The sequence below is a fragment of the Salvelinus alpinus genome, chromosome 9, assembly GCF_045679555.1.
Source record: "Salvelinus alpinus chromosome 9, SLU_Salpinus.1, whole genome shotgun sequence".
NCBI classification, from domain to species: domain Eukaryota; kingdom Metazoa; phylum Chordata; class Actinopteri; order Salmoniformes; family Salmonidae; genus Salvelinus; species Salvelinus alpinus.
This window is the reverse complement of record NC_092094.1, coordinates 24,957,894-24,981,484: the sequence shown is the minus strand read 5'-3', so window position 1 is coordinate 24,981,484 and position 23,591 is coordinate 24,957,894. Positions and strand designations below refer to the sequence as shown.

Genomic DNA, 23,591 nt, shown 5'->3' with positions numbered 1-23,591 from the left:
TAGAAGACATCATGTTAAAGTTACTACTTAGCTTCGGCTGTTGAAGGTGCTGACGAACCATGTCCAGATAAAGCGTCCGGAGTGAAAAAGTTGAATGAAGGAAAAAAGTTGTGATGGAAAAACTAAAAATATAAACGTAAAGTTGTCAGCTAGCAAAGCAAAGCTAGCAAAGTAAAGTTGGCAACAAAACGCACAGCAACACGTCTGCAAATTCAAGAGGAAGTGATCATAATCTGATCTAATTATTCGGATTGTTTCTAATCACAAGCTTCTAGGCCTATGCCTATTTGGGAATGCTGCAATTTGGGCAGAGCGCGTGGCAATAGACCTAGCTGATTATTGAGTTGTGGCTGTCAGTGAAAAGCATCTAAAGTATGTGTGAAGATAATGTGTTTAGAGTATCATTTTAAATGTTGAGACAAGAAGAAGGGGAGGGGTGTGTGGCGAAGCAATAAGCAAATCTCTCTCCAGAATGGCTCAACTGTCTCCTGCCATTTCTTGCGCATTTTTTGTTTCATTTAATTATTTGTCCTTTGTTTATTTTGATCAATTCCCCATTACACATGTCACCAATAGTAAATATATGTAATGGGGAGTTGATAAAAAGAGTAGCTCATATCAAGACATATAGAAAGGGAGGCCGACAGGCTGAGTAGAGAGATGAACGCTATTGAAAGAACCTGAATACATTTTTATTTGTCGGCTTTATGTATTTTTACTTAGTTGACAGTGGAAGTTATAGGCCTACTGCTGCATTTCCCTATAGGCTATGAGTTCCATGGGCTCATTTCTTTAGCATCAATGGATCACTGTGTATCAATGTGTCCATATGGCAGAGGCTGGTGCTCTCGCATTCGTTGAATTTGAACTTTTAGATTTTTATCAATCAGATATTTATGATTAACCACATGACAAGGATTTTGAGAAACCAAAACGTTATAATTGAAATGAAACTATTCCACGAAAATGTGCATATTAAAATCATAACTGGATTTAAGCTATAAACTTTAAACCTGCCGCCCATCTCTGACCCCCTACCCCTACACACACACACACACACCTGAACACAGCATGAGTCTCACACACTAAAATGGACAGTACAGTATATCTTCAGCAAGATTCTTTCCCCCTCTATATTTCGCTCTCTCTCTTTCACACACAGACACACACACCTGAACGAACTGAGCATATGTCACATACTGTCCATACTGTACTGATATTTTTATTTTATTTTATTTAACCTTTATTTAACCAGGTAAGCTAGTTGAGAACAAGTTCTCATTTACAACTGCGACCTGGCCAAGATAAAGCAAAGCAGTGCGACACAAACAACAACACAGAGTTACACATGGAATAAACAAGCGTACAGTCAATAACACAATAGGAAAAAAAGTCTATATACAGTGTGTGCAAATGGCGTGAGGAGGAAAGGCAATAATTGGCCATAGTAGCGAAGTAATTACAGTTTAGAAAATTAACACTGGAGTGATAGATGAGCAGATGATGATGTGCAAGTAGAAATACTGGTGTGCAAAAGAGCAGATATTAAGCAGATATTAAAAACAATATGGGGATGAGGTAGGTAGATTGGGTGGGCTATTTACAGATGTACAGCTGCAGCGATCGGTTAGCTGCTCAGATAGCTGATGTTTAAAGTTAGTGAGGGAAATATAAGTCTCCAGCTTCAGCGATTTTTGCAATTCGTTCCAGTCATTGGCAGCAGAGAACTGGAAGGAAAGGCAGCCAAAAGAGGTGTTGGCTTTGGGGATGACAAGTGAATATGTAGCGATGGCCAGCCGACTAGAGCATACAGGTCGCAGTGGTGGGTGGTATAAGGGGCTTTGGTGACAAAACGGATGGCACTGTGATAGACTGCATCCAGTTTGCTGAGTAGAGTTTTGGAAGCTAGGAAGTCGAGGATTGGTAGAATAGTCAGTTTTACGAGGGTGTGTTTGGCGGCGTGAGTGAAGGAGGCTTTGTTGCGAAATAGGAAGCCGATTCTAGATTTAATTTTAGGTTGGAGATGTTTAATATGAGTCTGGAAGGAGAGTTTACAGTCTAGCCAGACACCTAGGTATATGTAGTTGTTCACATATTCTAAGTCAGAACCGTCCAGAGTAGTGATGCTAGTCGGACGGGCGGGTGTGGGCAGCGAACGGTTGAAAAGCATGCATTTGGTTTTACTAGCGTTTAAGAGCAGTTGGAGGCAACGGAAGGAGTGTTGTATGGCATTGAAGCTCGTTTGGAGGTTAGTTAACACAGTGTCCAAAGAAGGGCCAAATGTAAATCAAATCAAATCAAATTTTATTTGTCACATACACATGGTTAGCAGATGTTAATGCGAGTGTAGCGAAATGCTTGTGCTTCTAGTTCCGACAATGCAGTAATAACCAACAAGTAATCTAACCTAACAATTCCACAACTACTACCTTATACACACAAGTGTAAAGGGATAAAGAATATGTACATAAAGATATATGAATGAGTAATGGTACAGAACGGCATAGGCAAAATGCAGTAGATGGTATAGAGTACAGTATATACATATGAGATGAGTAATGTAGGGTATATAAACATAAAGTGGCATAGTTTAAAGTGGCTAGTGATGATACATGTATTACATAAAGATGGCAAGATGCAGTAGATGATATAGAGTACAGTATATATATATACATATACATATGAGATGAGTAATGTAGGGTATGTAAACATTATATTAAATGGCATTGTTTAAAGTGGCTAGTGATATATTTTTACATCAATTTCCATCAATTCCCATTATTAAAGTGGCTGGAGTTGAGTCAGTATGTTGGGAGCAGCCACTAAATGTTAGTGGTGGCTGTTTAACAGTCTGATGGCCTTGAGATAGAAGCTGTTTTTCAGTCTCTCGGTCCCTGCTTTGATGCACCTGTACTGACCTCGCCTTCTGGATGATAGCGGGGTGAACAGGCAGTGGCTCGGGTGGTTGTTGTCCTTGATGATCCTTATGGCCTTCCTGTGACATCGGGTGGTGTAGGTGTCCTGGAGGGCAGGTAGTTTGCCCCCGGTGATGCGTTGTGCAGACCTCACTACCCTCTGGAGAGCCTTACGGTTGTGGGCGGAGCAGTTGCCGTACCAGGCGGTGATACAGCCCGACAGGATGCTCTCGATTGTGCATCTGTAGAAGTTTGTGAGTGCTTTTGGTGACAAGCCGAATTTCTTCAGCCTCCTGAGGTTGAAGAAGGTTCTTCACAACGCTGTCTTTGTGGGTGGACCAATTCAGTTTGTCCGTGATGTGTATGCCGAGGAACTTAAAACTTACTACCCTCTCCACTACTGTCCCGTCGATGTGGATAGGGGGATGCTCCCTCTGCTGTTTCCTGAAGTCCACAATCATCTCCTTTGTTTTGTTGACGTTGAGTGTGAGGTTATTTTCCTGACACCACACTCCGAGGGCCCTCACCTCCTCCCTGTAGGCCGTCTCGTCGTTGTTGGTAATCAAGCCTACCACTGGCGTGCATGGCCACGCAGTCGTGGGTGAACAGGGAGTACAGGAGAGGGCTCAGAACGCACCCTTGTGGGGCCCCAGTGTTGAGGATCAGCAGGGTGGAGATGTTGTTACCTACCCTCACCACCTGGGGGTGGCCCGTCAGGAAGTCCAGTACCCAGTTGCACAGGGCGGGGTCGAGACCCAGGGTCTCGAGCTTGATGACGAGTTTGGAGGGTACTATGGTGTTAAATGCTGAGCTGTAGTTGATGAACAGCATTCTCACATAGGCATTCCTCTTGTCCAGATGGGTTAGGGCAGTGTACAGTGTGGTTGCGATTGCGTCATCTGTGGACCTATTGGGTTGGTAAGCAAATTGGAGTGGGTCTAGGGTGTCAGGTAGGGTGGAGGTGATATGGTCCTTGACTAGTCTCTCAAAGCACTTCATGATGACAGAAGTGAGTGCTACGGGGCGGTAGTCGTTTAGCTCAGTTACCTTAGCTTTCTTGGGAACAGGAACAATGGTGGCCCTCTTGAAGCATGTGGGAACAGCAGACTGGGATAAGGATTGATTGAATATGTCCGTAAGCACACCAGCCAGCTGGTCTGCGCATGCTCTGAGGACGCGGCTGGGAATGCCGTCTGGGCCTGCAGCCTTGCGAGGGTTAACACGTTTAAATGTTTTACTCACCTAGGCTGCAGTGAAGGAGAGCCCGCAGGTTTTGGTAGCGGGCCGTGTCAGTGGCACTGTATTGTCCTCAAAGCGAGCAAAAAAGTGATTTAGTCTGTCTGGGAGCAAGACATCTTGGTCCGCGACTGGGCCGGTTTTCTTTTTGTAATCCGTGATTGACTGTAGACCCAGCCACATACCTCTTGTGACTGAGCTGTTGAATTGCGACTCTACTTTGTCTCTATACTGGCACTTAGCTTGTTTGATTGCCTTGCGGAGAGAATAGCTACACTGTTTGTATTCGGTCATGTTTCCGGTCACCTTTCCCTGGTTAAAAGCAGTGGTTCGCGCTTTCAGTTGTGCGCGAATGCTGCCATCAATCCACGGTTTCTGGTTTGGGAATGTTTTAATCTTTGCTGTGGGTATTACGTCGCTGATGCACTTTCTAATGAACTCGCTCACCGAATCAGCGTATTCATCAATGTTGTTGTTGGACGCAATGCGGAACATATCCCAATCCACGTGATCGAAGCAGTCTTGAAGCGTGGAATCAGATTGGTCGGACCAGCGTTGAACAGACCTGAGCGCGGGACCTTCTTGTTTTAGTTTCTGTTTGTAGGCTGGAAGCAACAAAATGGAGTCGTGGTCAGCTTTTCCGATAGGAGGGCGGGGGAGGGCCTTATATGCGTCGCGGAAGTTAGAATAACAATGATCTAGGGTTTTACCAGCCCTGGTAGCACAGTCGATATGCTGATAGAATTTAGGGAGTTTTGTTTTCAGATTAGCCTTGTTAAAATCCCCAGCTACGATGAATGCAGCCTCAGGGTGTGTGGTTTCCAGTTTACATAAAGTCAGATAAAGTTCGTTCAGGGCCATCGATGTGTCTGCTTGGGGGGGAATATATACGGCTGTGATTATAATCGAAGAGAATTCCCTTGGTAGATAATGCGGTCGACATTTGATTGTGAGGAATTCTAGGTCAGGTGAACAGAAAGACTTGAGTTCCTGTATGTTGTTATGATCACACCACGTCTCGTTAATCATAAGGCATACCCACCCGCCCCTCTTCTTACCGGAAAGATGTTTGTTTCTGTCGGCGCGATGCGTGAAGAAACCAGCTGGCTGCACGACTCCGTTAGCGTCTTTCGAGTGAGCCATGTTTCCGTGAAGCAAAGAACGTTACAGTCTCTGATATCTCTCTGGAAAGCTACCCTTGCTCGGATTTCATCAACCTTGTTGTCAAGAGACTGGACATTGGCGAGTAGAATGCTAGGGAGTGGAGCACGGTGTGCCCTTCTCCGGAGCCTGACCAGAAGACTGCTTCGTTTGCCCCTTTTACGACGTCGTTGTTTAGGGTCGCCGGCTGGGATCCGATCCAGTGTACTGGGTGGAAGGCAAAACACAGGATCCGCTTCGGGAGAGTCATATTCCTGGTCGTAATGATAGTGAGTTGACGTTGCTCTTATATTCAGTAGTTCCTCCCGACTGTATGTAATGAAACCTAAGATTACCTGGGGTACCAATGTAAGAAATAACACGTAAAAAAACAAAATACTGCATAGTTTCCTAGGAACGCGAAGCGAGGCGGCCATCTCTGTCGGCGCCGGAAGTAGAAACAGAATGGTGTCGTCTGCTTAGAGGTGGATCAGGGAATCACCCGCAGCAAGAGCGACATCGTTGATATATACAGAGAAAAGAGTCGGCCTGAGAATTGAACCCTGTGGTACCCCCATAGAGACTGCCAGAGGTCCAGACAACAGGCCCTCCGATTTGACACACAACTCTGTCTGAGAAGTAGTTGGTGAACCAGACGAGGCAGTCATTTGAGAAACCAAGGCTGTTGAGTCTGCCGATAAGAATACGGGGATTGTCGAAAGCCTTGGCCAGGTTGATGAAGACGGCTGCACAGTACTGTCTTTTATCAATGGCGGTTATGATATCGTTTAGTACCTTGAACGTAGATGATGTGCACCCATGACCAGCTCGGAAACCGGATTGCACAGCGGAGAAGGTACGGTGGGATTCGAAATGGTCAGGGATCTGTTAATTAACTTGGCTTTCAAAGACTTTAGAAAGGCAGGGCAGGATGGATATAGGTCTATAACAGTTTGGGTCTAGAGTGTCACCCCCTTTGAAGAGGGGGATGACCGCGGCAGCTTTCCAATCTTTAGGGATCTCGGACGATACGAAAGAGAGGTTGAACAGACTGGTAATAGGGGTTGCGGATAATTTTAGAAAGAGAGGGTCCAGATTGTCTAGCCCAGCTGATTTGTACTGGTCCAGGTTTTGCAGCTCTTTCAGAACATCAGCTATCTGGATTTGGGTGAAGGAGAAGCTGGGGAGGCTTGGGCAAGTAGCTGCGGGGGTGCGGAGCTGTTGGCTGGGGTTGGGTAGCCAGGAGGAAAGCATGGCCAGCCGTAGAGAGATGCTTATTGAAACTCTCGATTATTGTGGATTTATCGGTGGTGACAGTGTTACCTAACCTCAGTGCAGTGGGCAGCTGGGAGGAAGTGCTCTTATTCTCCATGGACTTTACAGTGTCCCAAAACGTTTTGGAGTTAGAGCTACAGGATGCAAATTTCTGTTTGAAAAAGCTAGCCTTTGCTTTCCTGACTGACTGCGTGTATTGGTTCCTGACTTCCCTGAAAAGTTGCATATCGCGGGGACTATTCGATGCTAGTGCAGTCCGCCACAGGATGTTTTTGTGCTGGTCGAGGGCAGTCAGGTCTGGAGTGAACCAAGGGCTATATCTGTTCTTAGTTCTACATTTTTGAATGGGGCATGCTTATTTAAGATGGTGAGGAAATTACTTTTAAAGAACAACCAGGCATCCTCGACTGCATCCTCGGAATACCCAGCCAGGTCGATATCCTTCCAGGATACCCGGGCCAGGTCGATTAGAAAGGCCTGCTCACATAAGTGTTTTAGGGAGCGTTTGACAGTGATGAGGGGTGGTCGTTTGACCGCGGGCCCATAGCGGATGCAGGCAATGAGGCAGTGATCGCTGAGATCCTGATTGAAAACAGCAGAGGTGTATTTGGAGGGCAAGTTGGTCAGGATAATATCTATGAGGGAGCCCATGTTTACGGATGTAGGGTTGTACCTGGTTGGTTCCTTGATAATTTGTGTGAGATTGAGGGCATCTAGCTTAGATTGTAGGACTGCCGGGGTTTTAAGCATATCCCAGTTTAGGTCACCTAACAGAATTAACTCTGAAGATAGATGGGGGGCAATCAATTCATATATGGTGTCCAGGGCACAGCTGGGAGCTCACTCCACTAACAGGCGGCAACAGTGAGAGACTTATTTCTGGAGAGATTCATTTTTAAAATTAGAAACTCCAACTGTTTGGGCATAGACCTGGAAAGTATGACAGAACTTTGCAGGCTATCTCTGCAGTAGATTGCAACTCCTCCCCCTTTGGCAGTTCTATCTTGATGGAAAATGTTGTAGTTGGGTATGGAAATCTCCGAATTTTTGGTGGCCTTCCTATGCCAGGATTCAGACACGGCAAGGACATCAGGGTTGGCGGAGTGTGCTAAAGCAGTGAGTAAAACAAACTTAGGAAGGAGGCTTCTGATGTTAACATGCATGAAACCAAGGCTTCTTCGGTTACAGAAGTCAACAAATGAGAGTGCCTGGGGATACGTAGGGCCTGGGTTAACCTCCACATCACCCGAGGAACAGAGGAGGAGTAGGATGAGGGTACGGCTAAAAGCTATCAAAACTGGTCGTCTAGTGCGTTGGGGACAGAGAATAAAAGAAGCATATTTCTAGGCGTGGTAGAATAGATTCAGGGCATAATGTGCAGACAGGGGTATGGTGGGGTGTGGGTACAGTGGAGATAAACCCAGGCACCGAGTGATGATAAGAGAGGTTGCATCTCTGGACGGGCTAGTTATGCTGGGTGAGGTCACCACATGTGTGGGAGGTGGGACAAAGGAGGTATCTGAGGTATGTTGAGTGGGACTAGGGGCTCCGCAGTAAACTAAGACAATAACTATCCTAATCAACAGTGTACAAGGCATATTGACATTTGAGAGAGACATAAAGCGAGGCATAAAGCAATCACAGGTGTTGATTGGGAGAGCTAGCTAAGGCAACAAAGGGTAAGACAACAACAGCTAATCAGCTAAGACAACAACAACAATATTTGCCATCATGACCCCACTAAAATGTCATTCAGACACAGATACACACACACACACACACACTGCTCAGTGTCTCATGCACGTCTCTGACTGCAAATACGCAAACCTGCAGAATCCTGCTGCCCCCAGAGAGCAGCTCTATGTCCTGCTGCGTCTGCAGTTCTCTCTCCTCACGCACATCCATCCTGCCTGGCCCGTCTGTCACAGCCTCCCCCGCTCTCTCTCTCTCTCTCTCTCCCTATTTATCTTTCCCTCTCTCCCCTCCTTCTATCACTCTACCCCCACCCTCTTCCCTTGTTCTCTCCCTCCCCCCATCTCTTCTCCGCACCACTAGCTGTGTGAAGGTGAGTCAGTTCCCAGTGGCATTACACTACAGTACAGAATGGAACGCTTCCACAAACAAACACAGCTCTCCTGGGAATATATGCAGATGTACGGGGATGATGTCTCTCCTCCACGTCCCCTGCACATTCCCGGGTTGTTAGGGACCATGTAGTGGCGCAGCGGTCTAAGGCACTGCATCTCAATGCTAGAGATGTCACAACAGACCCTGGTTTGATTCCAGGCTGTATCACCACCTACCGTGGTTGGGAGTCCCATAGGGCGGCGCACAATTGGCCCAGTGTCGTCTAGGTTAGGGTTTGGCCGTCATCGTAAATAAGAATTTGTTCTTATCTGACTTGCCTAGTAAAATAAAAGTAGGAGGCTATGATCTGTTCCTCCCTGCCCCTGTCCTTTTTCTCTACTGTGCTGCTGTCCCCCTGTCTGTCTCTGTCTCTGTCTGTCTGCATGGTGTCCTTGACTTGTGAACAGTCAGTGATACAGAACTTTGCGAGGCTTTGGTACCATTCAGGTATTGCCAGACTAACAGCAAAGTTGGAGGTCACAGACAGAATGTTGTGAGGAGGACAGAGGAAGGGTGTAGTGTACAGTATCTGCCTTTCCCTAGCATTAAGTTAATGGAATTGTGTAATGGACGATGGCACCAGCGTTATGAAGTATGTGTCCCAGTGGCACAGTAACTGGGGGTTGTTTTCTTAATGGATGTGTCTGCTACTGCTAATGACCTGAGATGGATGTTTTGTCTATGGAGGTGTGGTGTGTGTTTATGCATAGTGAGGACAAGTATCCTTGTCTGACTGGCTGGGTCTCTCGCTCCACTTTGCAGGTGTGAGATAGATGTATGAGTGTGTCTCTGTGTCTGCAGGTACCACAATGAATATGTGTGTGTCGCACGGCACAGGTGTTGTTTAAGCAATAAGGCATGAGAACCCAGGGATTATCACTTCATGTTTCAGCATGATAATTCACGGCCCCATGTTGCAAGGATTTGTACACAATTCCTGGAAGCTGAAAATGTCCCAGATCTTCCATGGCCTCCATACTCACCAGACATGTCACCAATTGAGCATGTTTGGGTTGTTCTGTCTCGACAGCATGTTCCAGTTCCTGCTAATATCCAGTAACTTCGCACAACCATTGAAGAGGAGTGGGACAACATTCCACAGGCCACAATCAACAGCCTGATCAACTCTATGCAAAGGAGATGTGTCACACTCCACGCCCCTACCTTTTTTAAGGTATCTGTGACCAACAGATGCATATCTGTATTCCCAGTCATGTGAAATCCATAGATTAGGGTATGATACATGTATTTCAATTGACTGATTTCCATATATCATATATGAACATATATGAATTCAGTAAAATCTTTGAAATTGTTGCATATTGCGTTTATATTTTTGTTAAGTGAAAGTTTTATTTCATCCTTCCACCAGACGATAGAGTACGGGCTAAAGCCTGTTGTTAGTTCTGAGTAAGGTTGTGCCGAGTGGTCGGAGAAAACGACTATGGTAACGAATATGATACATTTTCTGAGTACGATTATGATCAAAATATTGATAGGGGGAAGAAAAGAAAATTGGGTGCCAGCAAGCATCTTTTCTAAACCATACTGTCTTGTCTTTGAGGCAGTCATGTGTGTGGTCTAAATAACTCGACTGACTAGTTTGCCTGTCTGTAAAGAGAAGGGCTGGCAGTATGTTGATCCTGCCGCTCTGATTGGATGGAATGAAGCTGTATTTCACCTTTCACTTGGTTGCCCATAATTTTACCCGATCACTTTTCCTCACGTTTTCAGTCTGATCATTTAGATAAATCACATGGTCGAGGACGTTTTCTCCCAAACTATCAATGTGCATAATATCTAACAAGTGGGACAAGGGTAGAGAAAAAAAATTACACGCTAATGCACATTCTGACTGATCTGCCCGATGCAAGTTGAGGACACACAGACACACACACACCCACCCGTCCGCACGCAGCTCCTAATCTGCAGGTTTTTTTGCAGTGAGAACGTGCAAGGAGGTATTTTGCCAACATTTATTTAGGCATATTAAAACACTTACGTTTTTTCCGATCACAAGTATCATCCGATCCAACTATCAACTCTCAATTTACTGATACAATTCCGAATACGTGTATGGCCATGTCGGCACACACCTAGTTCTGAGGTTCTGAAATTGCTGACCAAACAGGCTGTTATTTTATATTATCATGTTTTGACCCAGCCGTTCATTCTATTCATTCCAAGTTGCTATGCTGAACAAATCATTGGCATGAAGCTAGCTAGCAGAGGTTCAATGATGACGAGAGACAATAACTTCAATAAATAATGATTTAATAAATAATTTATAAATAGGCAACAAAAACTTCAGCAAATAATGATTTAATAAATAATGTATAAATAGGCGACAATCCCCCTTAGATTGCCTCAAATTGTATTGTGTTACAAAGTGGGATTCAAATTGATTTAATTGTCATTTTCTGTCTATGATCTACACAAAATACTCTAATGTATGTATTCACCCCCCTGAGTCAATACATCACGCTGATCCTCAACACCCCACAAGGTTGCATGCTCAGCCCCGTCCTGTACTCCTTGTGTGGCTACGCACGTATCCAACTCAATCATTAAGTTTGCAGACGACACAACCATGGTAGGCCTGATTACCAACAATCACAAGACTAAAGGGAGGAGGTGAGGGCCCTGGCGAAGCGGTGCCAGAAAAATAAAATCAATGTCAACAAAACAAAAGAGCTGATCATGGAGAGAGCACGCTCCTCAAATTAACGGGGCCGCAGTGGAGAGGTTGAAAAGCTTCAAGTTTCTCGGCATGCACATCACTGACAACCTGAAGTGATCCATTCACACAGGCAGTGTAACTCAACAAAATGTGAAAAACGTTCAAGGGGGTGTAGACTTTTTATAAGCACTGTTATGGAGGATAACTAGGTTAACGTTACTTTTCCTTTGCTAGCTAGCTACCTAGCCAACTAAAGCTAACACACAATCACATCAAGCAGCTGAAATGACAGCAAACAATGTGCATTTTCGTTTGTTTTTTCGTTTGTTTCTATTTGCTATTCTTTGGCTATATCCATTATAGTGATCCTGATAAATGAATTCGCCTGGATCACAGAAGCTGTCAGTCTCATAACGTTTGTATGCATGGCACGGCGGAGATTTTAAAAAACTGTGGCTTTCTGTACAGGTCGGATGAGCACACAGCGAGGCTTATATTAACCCTCGCTGTACCAAACCAAATACTAGGCAGGGAGCATGGGGAAATAATGTCTAGACCCTTTTTTCCAGGGGAGATTAAGTTTATGTATGCCTGGCTGGGCTGTGGGACAGTGGATACACATTGATACATGTAATGGAACTGTTAACAGGCACTCCCTGCTATCAACCATCAGCATCCAGGATCCAAATGTAACCGTTTTATAAAATTGATTTGTCTGTCTCTAGCGATCTGAAAATGTAATGTGTGTTTGCGTGCGCGTGTGTATACGTGTGTACAAAGGTGCTCTAGTGCTATCGATATGTATCTTTAGTTTTCATTGGGACTGCATATCAGTGTCTCAATGTTCTTTTTCTGTGTCTGCAGGTGTTTGGGAGTTATTATCACTTCCGGCATCACACCGTGGTGAAGAGATCCCTATCAGGCCACAGGGGAACACATGTACGACTACAGAAGGAACCACAGGTAGGTTACTGTACACAGCCAATGCACCATATAGCAAGGTTCGCCAAATCTTCACTACTCAAGTGCGTGCCATGTTGCCAACATATGTTCCAAAACAATTAGGCCTACAAGTAAAAATGCAAAGAAGTGCCATCATGGATGACAGTTTGTCAAACTCTCTACATACCGTTCCCTATATCAACAGCTTTGCACACTTCCATCCATATGTCTCTGTTCTGACCTCCCCCCAGGTGTGTGGAGTCATAAATATGCAAATCTTCCTCCAAACAACAACAGCTGGTCTGTGTGTTTGCGTTCTCATTTTGCGGCGCGTCTTGTAAAAGCATTGTTTTTATCCAAATGTTAATGAGAAGAGGAATCCAGACATTGGCCCATCTGTTACGCGAAGACGTTCACACCTCGAGGAGTAAGCTTCATTTAGGCAGCTGGCTGTAACTGAGCTCTGAGCTCTCTCAGCCCTAGAGAACTAGTCTTTTTTACCTCAAAGTCAGCTTGTTCAATTCAAATCCTCCAGCATAATTCTGCATCAAAACTCTACTTGTCAAGTTCAGTTCCTCTGGCATGCGCTCATTCTGCATTCTGCAGTATAGTATAGAGATGGAGGTAGGTGACCTTGTCTGCAGGGTAGCTAAACACTGGGGACATAGTTATAAAGTGTATAAAAAAAGTATGCAAGCATTTCGCTACACTCGCAATAACATCTTCTAACCATGTGTATGTGACCAATCTGATTTGATTTGAAGTGAAAACAGGTGTGCCATGAACCATCTGCAGCTAGCTGTCCCTCCTCGCCAGGGTCAAGTTCTTGAAAAGTAGTGTATGTACATCCAGCAGTTTTCCTGATGCGTAGCCCAAAAAAACAGAAGAAAACCTGATGTAGACGCTTGTTGCAATTAGAAACAGTATACCGGAGCTGTCAACAGTGCAGGTATCTATTCCTTTCTTCAGGCCCTTTTCCAGAAAGAGAGAGGAGCTTTCACCCAGGCTTAGCTATGTCAACCTAAGTGGACAGTGAGCCACTAGGCTATGATAAGCTATAGAAAGCTGTGGGTGTCAGTCTAGCTGGAAGCTCAGTGAAGATTACATTCAAAAAGCAATAAGATAACTGGAGAAATAAGATCTGTGAGAAAGTAATAAGATGGGGAGATCAGATGAGATAGGAAGGAATGAGAGAGGGAGATGGAGGCAGGAATCCATCTAACTTAGGGTGCTTTGGTATTTGGGTAGAAATCAGTCTTACTGTATATATACAATATATCTACAGTGCATTCTGGAAAAGTATTCAGACTCCTTCACTTTTTCCACATTTTGTTACGTTACAGCCTTATTCTAAACTTGATTCAATCGTTTTTTCCCCCTCATCAATCTACACACAATACCCCATAATGACAAAGCAAAAACAGGTTTTTAGAAATGTTCACAAATGTATTAAAAATAAAAAACGGAATTATCACATTTACATTCAGACATTCAGACCCTTTACTCAATACTTTGTTGAAGTGGGTATGACGGGTATGACGCTACAAGCTTAGCACACCTTTATTTGGGGGATGTATCCCATTCTTCTCTGCATGCTCTGTCAGGTTGGGCGGGGAGCGTCGCTGCACAGCTATTTTCAGGTCTCTCCAGAGATTTTGGATTGGGTTCATGTCCGGGCTCTGGTTGGGCCACTCAAGGACATTCAGAGACTTGTCCCGAAGCCACTACTGCGTTGTCTTGGCTGTGTGCTTATGGACGTTGTCCTGTTGGAAGGTGAACCTTACCCCCAATCTGAGTTCCTGAACGCTCTGGAGCAGGTTTTCATCAAGGATCTCTCTGTACTTTTCTCCGTTCATCTTTCCCTCGATCCTGACTAGTCTCCCAGTCTCTGCTGCTGAAAAACATCCCCACAGCTTCACCGTAGGGATGGTGCCAGGTTTCCTCCAGACGTGACGCTTTTCATTCAGGCCAAATAGTTCAATCTTGGTTTCATCAGACCAGAAAACCTTTGCTAGGTTAAGCCCCGCCTTATCGCAGCTCACTGGTCACCATAGCAGCACCCACCCGTAGCACACGCTCCAGCAGGTATATTTCCCTGGTCACCCCCAAAGCCAATTCCTCCTTTGGCCGCCTTTCCTTCCAGTTCTCTGCTGCCAATAAATGGAACGAATTGCAAAAGTCACTGAAGCTGACTAACTTTAAGCACCAGCTGTCAGAGCAGCTCACAGATCAATGCACCTGTACATAGCCTATCTGTAAATAGCCCATCCAACTACCTCATCCCCATACTGTTATTTTTTTTCTTCTCTCCTTTGCACCCCAGTATCTCTACTTGCACATTTCATCATCTGCACATCTATCACTCTAGTGTTTAATTGCTCATTTGTAATTATTTCGCCACTATGGCCTATTTATTGCCTTACCTCCCTTATCTTACCTCATTTGCACACACTGTATATAGACTTATTCTCTATTGTGTTATTGACTGTATGTTTGTTCATTCCATGTGTAACTCTGTGTTGTTGTTTGTGTCGCACTGCTTTGCTTTATCTTGGCCAGGTCGCAGTTGTAAATGAGAACTTGTTCTCAACTAGCCTACCTGGTTAAATAAAGGTGATTTTTTTTTAAGTCATTTGCTGACAAGGCTACGCTAGTCATAGTAATGACGGTGTGTGTGCAGTGGTGTAGGCTGATTGGTGGTGGTGCTTCCTATCACTCAGAAGTTATGTAGCAAGCTAAGGTGACAACAATGTGCCTTTATCTATATGCTAACATCGCGCAACAATGCCTAATTTATATGACCATTACAAATAACAAGTTCTAATTGCTAAATTGCCCTATATACACTACCGTTCAAAGTTTGGGGTCACTTAGAAATGTCCTTGTTTTTTAAAGAAAAACACATTTTTTGTCCATTAAAATAACATAAAATTGATCAGAAATACAGTGTAGACATTGTTAATGTTGTAAATGACTATTGTAGCTGGAAATGGCAGATGTTTTATGGAATATCTACATAGGCGTACAGAGGCCCATTATCAGCAACCATCACTCATGTGTTCCAATGGCACGTTGTGTTAGCTAATGCAAGTTTATTATTTTAAAAGGCTAATTGATCATTAGAAAACCCTTTTGCAATTATGTTAGCATAGCTGAAAACTGTTGTGCTAATTAAAGAAGCAATAAAACTGTCCTTCTTTAGACTAGTTGAGTATCTGGAGAATCAGCATTTATGGGTTTGATTACAGGCTCAAAATGGCCAAAAACAAAGACCTTTCTTCTGAAACTCGTCAGTCTATTCTTGTTCTGAGAAATGAAGGATATTCTATGCGAGAAATTGCCAAGAAACTGAAGATCTCGTACAACGCTGTGTACTACTCCCTTCACAGAACAGCGCAAACTGGCTTTAACCAGAATAGAAAGAGGAGTGGGAGGCCCCGGTGCACAACTGAGCAAGAGGGCAAGTACATTAGAGTGTGTAGTTTGAGAAACAGACGCCTCACAAGTCCTCAACTGGCAGCTTCATTAAATAGTACCCGCAAAACACCAGTCTCAATGTCAACAGTGAAGAGGCGACTCTGTGATGCTGGCCTTCTAGGCAGAGTTGCAAAGAAAAGGCCATATCTCAGACTGGCCAATAAAAAGAAAAGATTAAGAGGGGCAAAAGAACACAGACACTGGACAGAGGATCTCTGCCTAGAAGGCCAGTATCCCGGAGTCGCCTCTTCACTGTTGACATTGAGACTGATGTTTTGCGGGTCAATTAGTTGCTGATAATGGGCTTCTGTATGCCTATGTAGATATTCCATCAAAGAATCAGCCCAAAAATGTGCTTTTCTTTCAAAAACAAGAACATTTCTAAGTGACCCCAAACTTTTGAACAGTAGTTTATATTCAGTCAATAAAAAACAATTGCCATTTGAGAGTCATTCATTGTAACCATAATGATTTGTGTTACCTGCTCGGCTCTGGTAGTGTCACTAAGATGTGATGCGAGTTTTCTGCTGCTGCTTTCCGCCTGTTTTTCACGCCAAAAAAATATATAAAACGCATAAGAAATGTCTTGCTGCGTTTTGTAAACGCAGATCTGAAAATATTCTTATTGTAATTTCTGCTCGACATCAGACTAATTTTGCGTCAGTTGCACTTCTCCACTGGGAAGAGACTTCATGTACTGGGATTCTCTCATGAACTGGGATTCTACTAGCAGACTGCGTGTGTAGCTACTTTTCTATGTCCTTTTCTCGGTGTAGCCTCCAATTTTCTGGTAAAATGCAAGATTAACTTGACTGTAAATGACTGTAACCAAACATTATTATTATTTATTTTTTATTTTTTATTTAACCTTTATTTAGTTAGGCAAGTCAGTTAAGAATAAATTCTTATTTGCAATGATGGCCTAACATGACTGTAACCAAACATTCTAGATTAATGAGGAAATGGCAATGATTAACAGTAGCCTACATTTACTACTGGTTATACTTTTGATACAGTATATAGCGGGGAGCACAAATTGGCGGGAGAGTGCACATGGAGAGAGAAGTGCCTAGTGTTTTGTCGCCACACAGTATTTGAAAATAAAATTGATCTCTGGTTAAAGATCAATTTTTAACGTCAGTTCAAGTACTTGATTACTCATGCCCATCCCTATTTCTGGGTAACAATTAAGTAACTTACTATAATAGTTTTCCATTAAAATAGCAAAAAAAAAGCTCGAATTTTGCTAGGACTGTCTGGGAGTGGTATTGAGTGGGAAGGGGAAAACTGAAAACTAGCTGTTATTGACAGAGAGGTTTAGAACTCTCTTTGTTATTAACCAATTTACCGGCTTGTGATCACTACAGGCAAGCCGAAACTCCTACACATGCAAACCTGCTGATTAGAAAGTCCTGTGCAGATTGTATTTTGAACCAGCAACTATCAGGATATAATAGTGTTACATTATTTTATTATTTTATTTTTCAGTGTTAGTTTCATCAGCTGTTGTACAGTATGATACAAAACATAGGAAAAATAATAATTTGGACTGCACTGGCCCTTTAATACAGTTGAAGTGTTTTCAAATGAGATGCGCTGTAATGAAAGCAACTTCCGAAAATGAACACTCGGAATAGTGGTATTATGTCTGATCTCACAAACAATGTAAAGTATGTATAAATAGGTGTAATCTAGAGGTAAGCGTATTGATTTTTAATCCGGGGGTATCCTGCTATTGACATACTTATTGAATTATGCAAGAGAACGTGACAACAACAGTAATTAATGAGGCAGTCTAGACAGCACAGGTGAGTGGAGGTAGGTTAGACAGAGGAAGTGTTTGATGGCTGTTTCCCCCCTTTGTGTTAATGTATTCATACATGCAAATATATGTTTTAATGCAAATGAGGCACACATCATTTTCTTAGTTTTAACACAAAATATTAAAAATAAATACCTGATGCAATACATATTTTAGATGTGCATTCTAAGAAAGAGAGACAGAGAGCAGAGAGACGAACACACACACACACACACACGTCTCAGGAATCAGATGAATCAGATTGGTCTCCTTACTCTCCCTTTAGATGTTGCTGATGTAACACAGCTGGGTGGTTTGTAAAGTCTTACTGCAGCTGTAGGACCTAACCATTGGAGCGTTAGTGGCCACTTGAAAGCCACAGTAGGAGGCAGACTGTGGATAGTTGTTTCTCATGTCATGGTAATTTCATTCATTATCAGTGCTAATGTGTGTGTGTGTGTGTGTGTTTGTGTGTGTTCCTCTTTAGGTGCGGTGGGCGGAGCAGCAGGTGTCTAGGCGGAGGAAGAAGAGGGATGTCTACACCGAACCATCCGACCCCAAATTCCCCCAGCAGTGGTACCTGGTGAGCAAGGTAGTTGTAACGCTGGTATAAAGAATTTTGGAGACAGGCGCAGGAATACACAATAGGGGTTTTTAATACACCCAAAACAAACACGTATACAAAACACTGGGCTGCACCCAAACAAAAGAGCGAGGGTGAACCTCGTTGAACGACACGGGACGATACCCGTAATACACAATCTATAAAGCACACAGCATAACAGCTGCACCAACGCATAGGTACTCACACGACCAACGGACATGAGAACAATAACCGACAAAGACAGAGGGAACAGAGGGCACATAAATAACATACTAATCAGGGGAAATGGGAACCAGGTGTGTTTAATCAGACAAGACAGTCCGGGGTTGATGATAATGAATCCCGTTCAGTGAAGCCTAGAAAGTCGGTGACGTAGACCTCCGGAACTGGTGAACAGAATGAGCATCAGTACCGGGGGATCCGTGACAGTAGTAGTCAGATCCCCCAGAACACTGTAGCCTCTACTGTACTAAAGCCAGGAGTTTTCCCTTATGCTGAACACATTGTACTAGTTGAATTAGAACCTCTTAACACCCCTTTGACATGCCAGTATTTAAAATGTTTAAGACCGCAACATAGATACCTGTTGATATAGGGATTCTGCCTTTAAAGTGCACTTTTAAGGCAGTTCACTGCCACTTCACTGCTGTTTACCACATTCATACCTTTAAAACATAAAGACCTGCTGCCATACAGAAAAGGCAGGATGTAGTAATCGGAGTATTTCAGTGAGGAGCAGGCTTTATTTCCCCCAGTCAGTAAGCCTCTTGTTGACATTTATCTGAAAGCTGGATGTGCTGCCTGCTGAGAAAACTCATCATCTGGGTATCTGTCATTTAGCTAAATGTCGTCAAAATGTTCTAAAGCGCTCTTCACTTTGTTTACTTCAACTGTCAAGGCCCAAGTTCATTTCCCATGTGTAGTGAATACATGATGGCAATGAATACATGGAAATAATACATTGTCTGCAGGTAGCGCTGGAAGGACAGTTTGCCGAAGTTGAGAGCTGATAAACAGGACTGAGACTGTTATTATAGAACGACTGATATGGATTTTTTAGGGCCGATACCGATTTTATGGGGTCAAGGAGGCCGTGATCACGGATTCTTATGAAACTAGTAATTGTAGTCATGTTCCGTGATCGGGAAAAAGTGTTTTTTATAGCTGTCAGGACACATCTCTAAATAACTCAGCTGCCAGGAAGAAAATTCGAAACAACTCAATAGGCTTATTCAGCTATCTGTCAAGAAATGGGCGTATGTAACTTCTTCTACTCTGCTCCCTTTCACATCTCCTCACATCACTCTCCATCGCTCATATCACTTGGTGCTGTTTACTGCTAATATGAGAATTAGCTCAATGGCAATGACATTTGCTACCGATCCTAAATGTGCATAATATCTAAGGAGAACAACTGTAGAAAAAAATATGAAACAACGATGCACGTTCTGTCTGAATGACTCAAATCTGCCCATATTTTGAGAAGTGAAAACGCACACACACACGCTGATCTATACAGCTTTGTTTGTCTATAAACATACTGTAAAGATTCTTAGGTAGCTAAACCTATTGCCAACCTTTATTTAGGCATTTTGAAACACTTAATCTTTCCCTATTATGACAATCATTAAATCCGACTATCAACTGTCAATTTACGGATATGATTGCTGCTGGTCAGATCAGCACACCAGTAAATAGCTAACGTTACACCGTCAGATGGCTCGTTTCCAAAATTGATGCATGGTCAAAATGATAACCAGCTAACGTTAGCTAGCTATATTGGCTATTCACTCCTATCTGATATATTAGCACAATGTTTATCTAGCCAGCTAGCTAGCATAGTAGCTAATATAGCTAGCTAGCTAACACCACAGATGAAAGGGTTAGTTATCGTAATCTTTGCCAACAGGTCACATAGCTATCTTCTTAACTAGCTTGCTTATGGCATGCATGTCCGGGTACGTCAACACAAGCCTTATTATTAGTGAATGAACTAAACTAATATTTGCAACAGGAGTTTGATTTTGGTCACTGTGTCAATTAATCCATTTGTCAATACTGCACCTTTCTGTTGGAGTATGAGCTAGCTTGCTACTTGCTGCTGCTGCTGATTATCCCAGCTAGACATTCCTTGGCATTGGCTCGGTGGTGAGTGGCAGCGGGAATAGCAGCAGCTTTGCTATGTAGAGGGACTAGAAAATGCCAATATCGGCACGGTATATCGGCTTGGCCGATAATTGGTCATTCTCTATCTGTTATCAACTAGGTGTCATTCATCACGATGCTCCTCAATGTGTTTTCTGTTTGAAAGGCTCCAGATCATAGCAAATCAAACATGATGACACCTGTAGGACTGTTGCTTTCAGAAGGAGACAGTGTCCATCCCTCCTTCTCTCCTCCTCTCATAGGCTCAGGGATGTTTTGATTTCTCCTAATCCTCCTCCTCTCTCTCTGCAGTCTGCACCATATGATGGTGGGAATGGATTAATAGCAGCATTGACAGGGCCAGACACAAATCACCTGTGAATGGAAGGCTGTGAAACCACCTCTGTCATTCAGCATTACTGCTCTAGTCGGCTGAGGGCTCTAAGCCTGTTCTGCTGTGTGTTTGAGGCTGTTCAACAATCCCTCTGAAGCCAAACACTGGTGGCTTGTCTGTAATGAGGTTTGCATGGTTTGCATTGGGATGAATGCAGATGTTATAGGGTGATATTGCATACAAGCCTTTTGGACAGTGTAGCTTTTCTTTTTCCTGTCTGACAAAACAGAGTTTGCACTTAGTAGGTTCTGCCATAGACTGTTAAACTAATGATTGAAAATAGTTTCCAGGGCCTCCCGAGTGGCGCAGCAGTCTAAAGCACTGCATCGCAGTGCTAGTGGCATCACAACGGACCTGGGTTCGATCCCAGGCTGTATCACAACCGGCCGTGATAGGGAGTCCCATTGGGTGGTGCACAGGTTAGGGGAGGGTTTGACCGGCGGGGCTTTGCTTGGCTCATTGCGCTCCAGCGACTCCTTGTGGCGCGCCTGCAGGCTGACTCCGGTCGTCAGTTGAATGGTGTTTCCTCTGACACATTGGTGTGGCTGGCTGATTAAGCGGGTGGGTGTTAAGAAGCATGGTTTGTCATGTTTCGGAGGACGCATTACTCGACCTTTGCCTCCTGAGCCCATTGGGGAATTGCAGTGATGACACAAGATTGAAAAAGGGGGTAAAATACAACAACACCAAAAAAATATATATATACAGTACCAGTCAAAAGTTTGGACACACCTACTCATTAAAGGGTTTTTCATTATTTTTAAAATGTTCTACATTGTAGAATAATAATGAAGACATCAAAAGTATGAAATAACACATATAGAATCATGTAGGAACCAAAAAAGTGTTAAACAAATCTAAATATATTTTATATTTGAGTTTCTTCAAAATAGCAGCTTTGCACCCTCTTGGCATTCTCTCAACCAGCTTCATGAGGTAGTCACCTGGAATGCATTTCAATTAACAGGTGAGCCAATCAGTTGTATTGTGACAAGGTAGGGGTGTTATATAGAAGATAGCCCTATTTGGTAAAACACCAAGTACGTATTATGGCAACAACAGTTCAAATAAGCAAAGAGAAACGATAGTCCAGCATTACTTTGAAGGTCAGTCAATCCTGAAAATGTCAAGGACTTGGAAAGTTTCTTCAAGTGCAGTCACAAAAACCATCAAGCGCTATGATGAAACTGGCTCTCATGAGGACCGCCACATGAAAGGAAGACCCAGAGTTACCTCTGCTGCAGAGGATAAGTTCATTAGAGTTACCAGCCTCAGAAATTGCAGCCCAAATAAGAGTGCGTGAATCAGGCCTTCATGGTCGAATTGCTGCAAAGAAACTTCTACTAAAGGACACCAATAAGGAGAAGAAACACAAGCAATGGACATCAGACCGGTGGAAATCTGTCGTTTGGTCTGATGAGTCCGAATTTGAGATTTTTGGTTCCACCCGGTGTTTCTTTGTGAGACGCAGAGTAGGTGAATGGATGATCTCCGTATGTGTAGTTCCCACCGTGAAGCATGGAGGAGGAGGTGTGATGGTGTGGGGGTGCTTTGCTGGTGACACTGTCATTGATTTATTTAGAATTCAAGGCACACTTAACGAGCATAGCTACCACAGCATTCTGCAGTGATACGCCATCCCATCTGGTTGGGCTTAGTGGGACTATCTTTTGTTTTTCAACAGGACAATGACCCAACACACCCCCAGGCTGCAGATGCATCAGATGACCTGTCCTCCACAATCACCCGACCTCAACCCAATTGAAATGGATTTGGATGAGTTGGACCGCAGAGTGAAGGAAAAGCATCCAACATGTGCTCAGCATATGTGGGAACTCCTTCAAGACTGTTGGAAAAGCATTCCAGGTGAAGCTGGTTCAGAGAATGCCAAGAGTGTGCAAAGCTGTCATCAAGGCAAAGGGTGGCTACTTTGAAGAATCTAAAATCTAAAATAAATTTTGATTTGTTCAACACTTTTTTGGTTACTACATGATTCCATATGTGTTATTTCATCGTTTTGATGTCTTCACTATTATTCTACAATGTAGAAAATAGTCAAAATAAAGAAAAACCCTTGAATGAGTGTCCAAAATTTTGACTGGTACTCTATATACTTTCCAGATTTGTTTCCTCGTAGTCTGTATAAATAAGGCTACATTATACTGTATCCCTATATGATTAGAAAAAGAGTAGCTAACTGCCTTCCTCTGTGTAGTCCCATGGTAATTCTGCCCCATGTGTATAGGAATCGTGTCTGTGTAAGCAGCACAGTGGCTGCCCTGGGGCCAGGGATATTAAGCTCCCTCACTAAAGGCCCTGATGCTGCTCTGCCGTGGCCCAGCAGGAGGCCTGCCCTGTAGGGAGAGATCAGCAGGGAGCAGGGGGTGGTGGAAGTGGAGGTGGAGGTGGCCTGGAGCTCTAGGGGAATCACGTTTTCTCACTCTACCTCTTTCACTCTTTTTTTCTCTCTCTCCCTATCTTTTTCCTTATTTTTTCCTCACTCTATCTACCTCTACATTTCACTCTTTCTCTGTCACTTCCTTCACCTTTTTCTCTCTCTCCCTCTTCCCCCTTTTCTCTGCTCTTTTCCCTCTCTCCCTGCTGGTTAGAGTGGAGCTCTGCTTTATAATTCCCCCTGTGAGCAGGGCGAATGCTCTCACCAGGTTCTCACGTATTCATATTTCCAGCTGCAGGCTTGCTTCCTCTGACAGGGAAATTATAGTTAGCCCCCCATGCTCTGCGGGTTAGCCCCGTTAAAGAGACTTCCCAGTGACACACTGTGTGTCACAGTGTGTGTGTGTGTGTGTCGCTGTTTGTGACTTTGCCTGTCTATGTGTGTGTGCGTGCATGTGTGT

General features: G+C 43.7%; 1 protein-coding gene across 3 annotated transcripts in view; it reads left to right on the top strand.

Annotated features, from left to right (window-relative positions):
• furinb (furin (paired basic amino acid cleaving enzyme) b) overlaps positions 1-23,591 on the top strand; it is a 248,012-nt gene that overhangs the window by 141,172 nt on the left and 83,249 nt on the right. For 2 of the 3 annotated variants that reach the window (XM_071416549.1, XM_071416548.1), the window contains exons 3-4: positions 12,238-12,336; positions 18,081-18,185. In XM_071416549.1, the coding sequence (XP_071272650.1) occupies positions 12,238-12,336; positions 18,081-18,185 (204 nt within the window). The remainder of the gene's footprint in view (positions 1-12,237; positions 12,337-18,080; positions 18,186-23,591) is intronic. The other variant, XM_071416550.1, reaches the window with a different exon arrangement.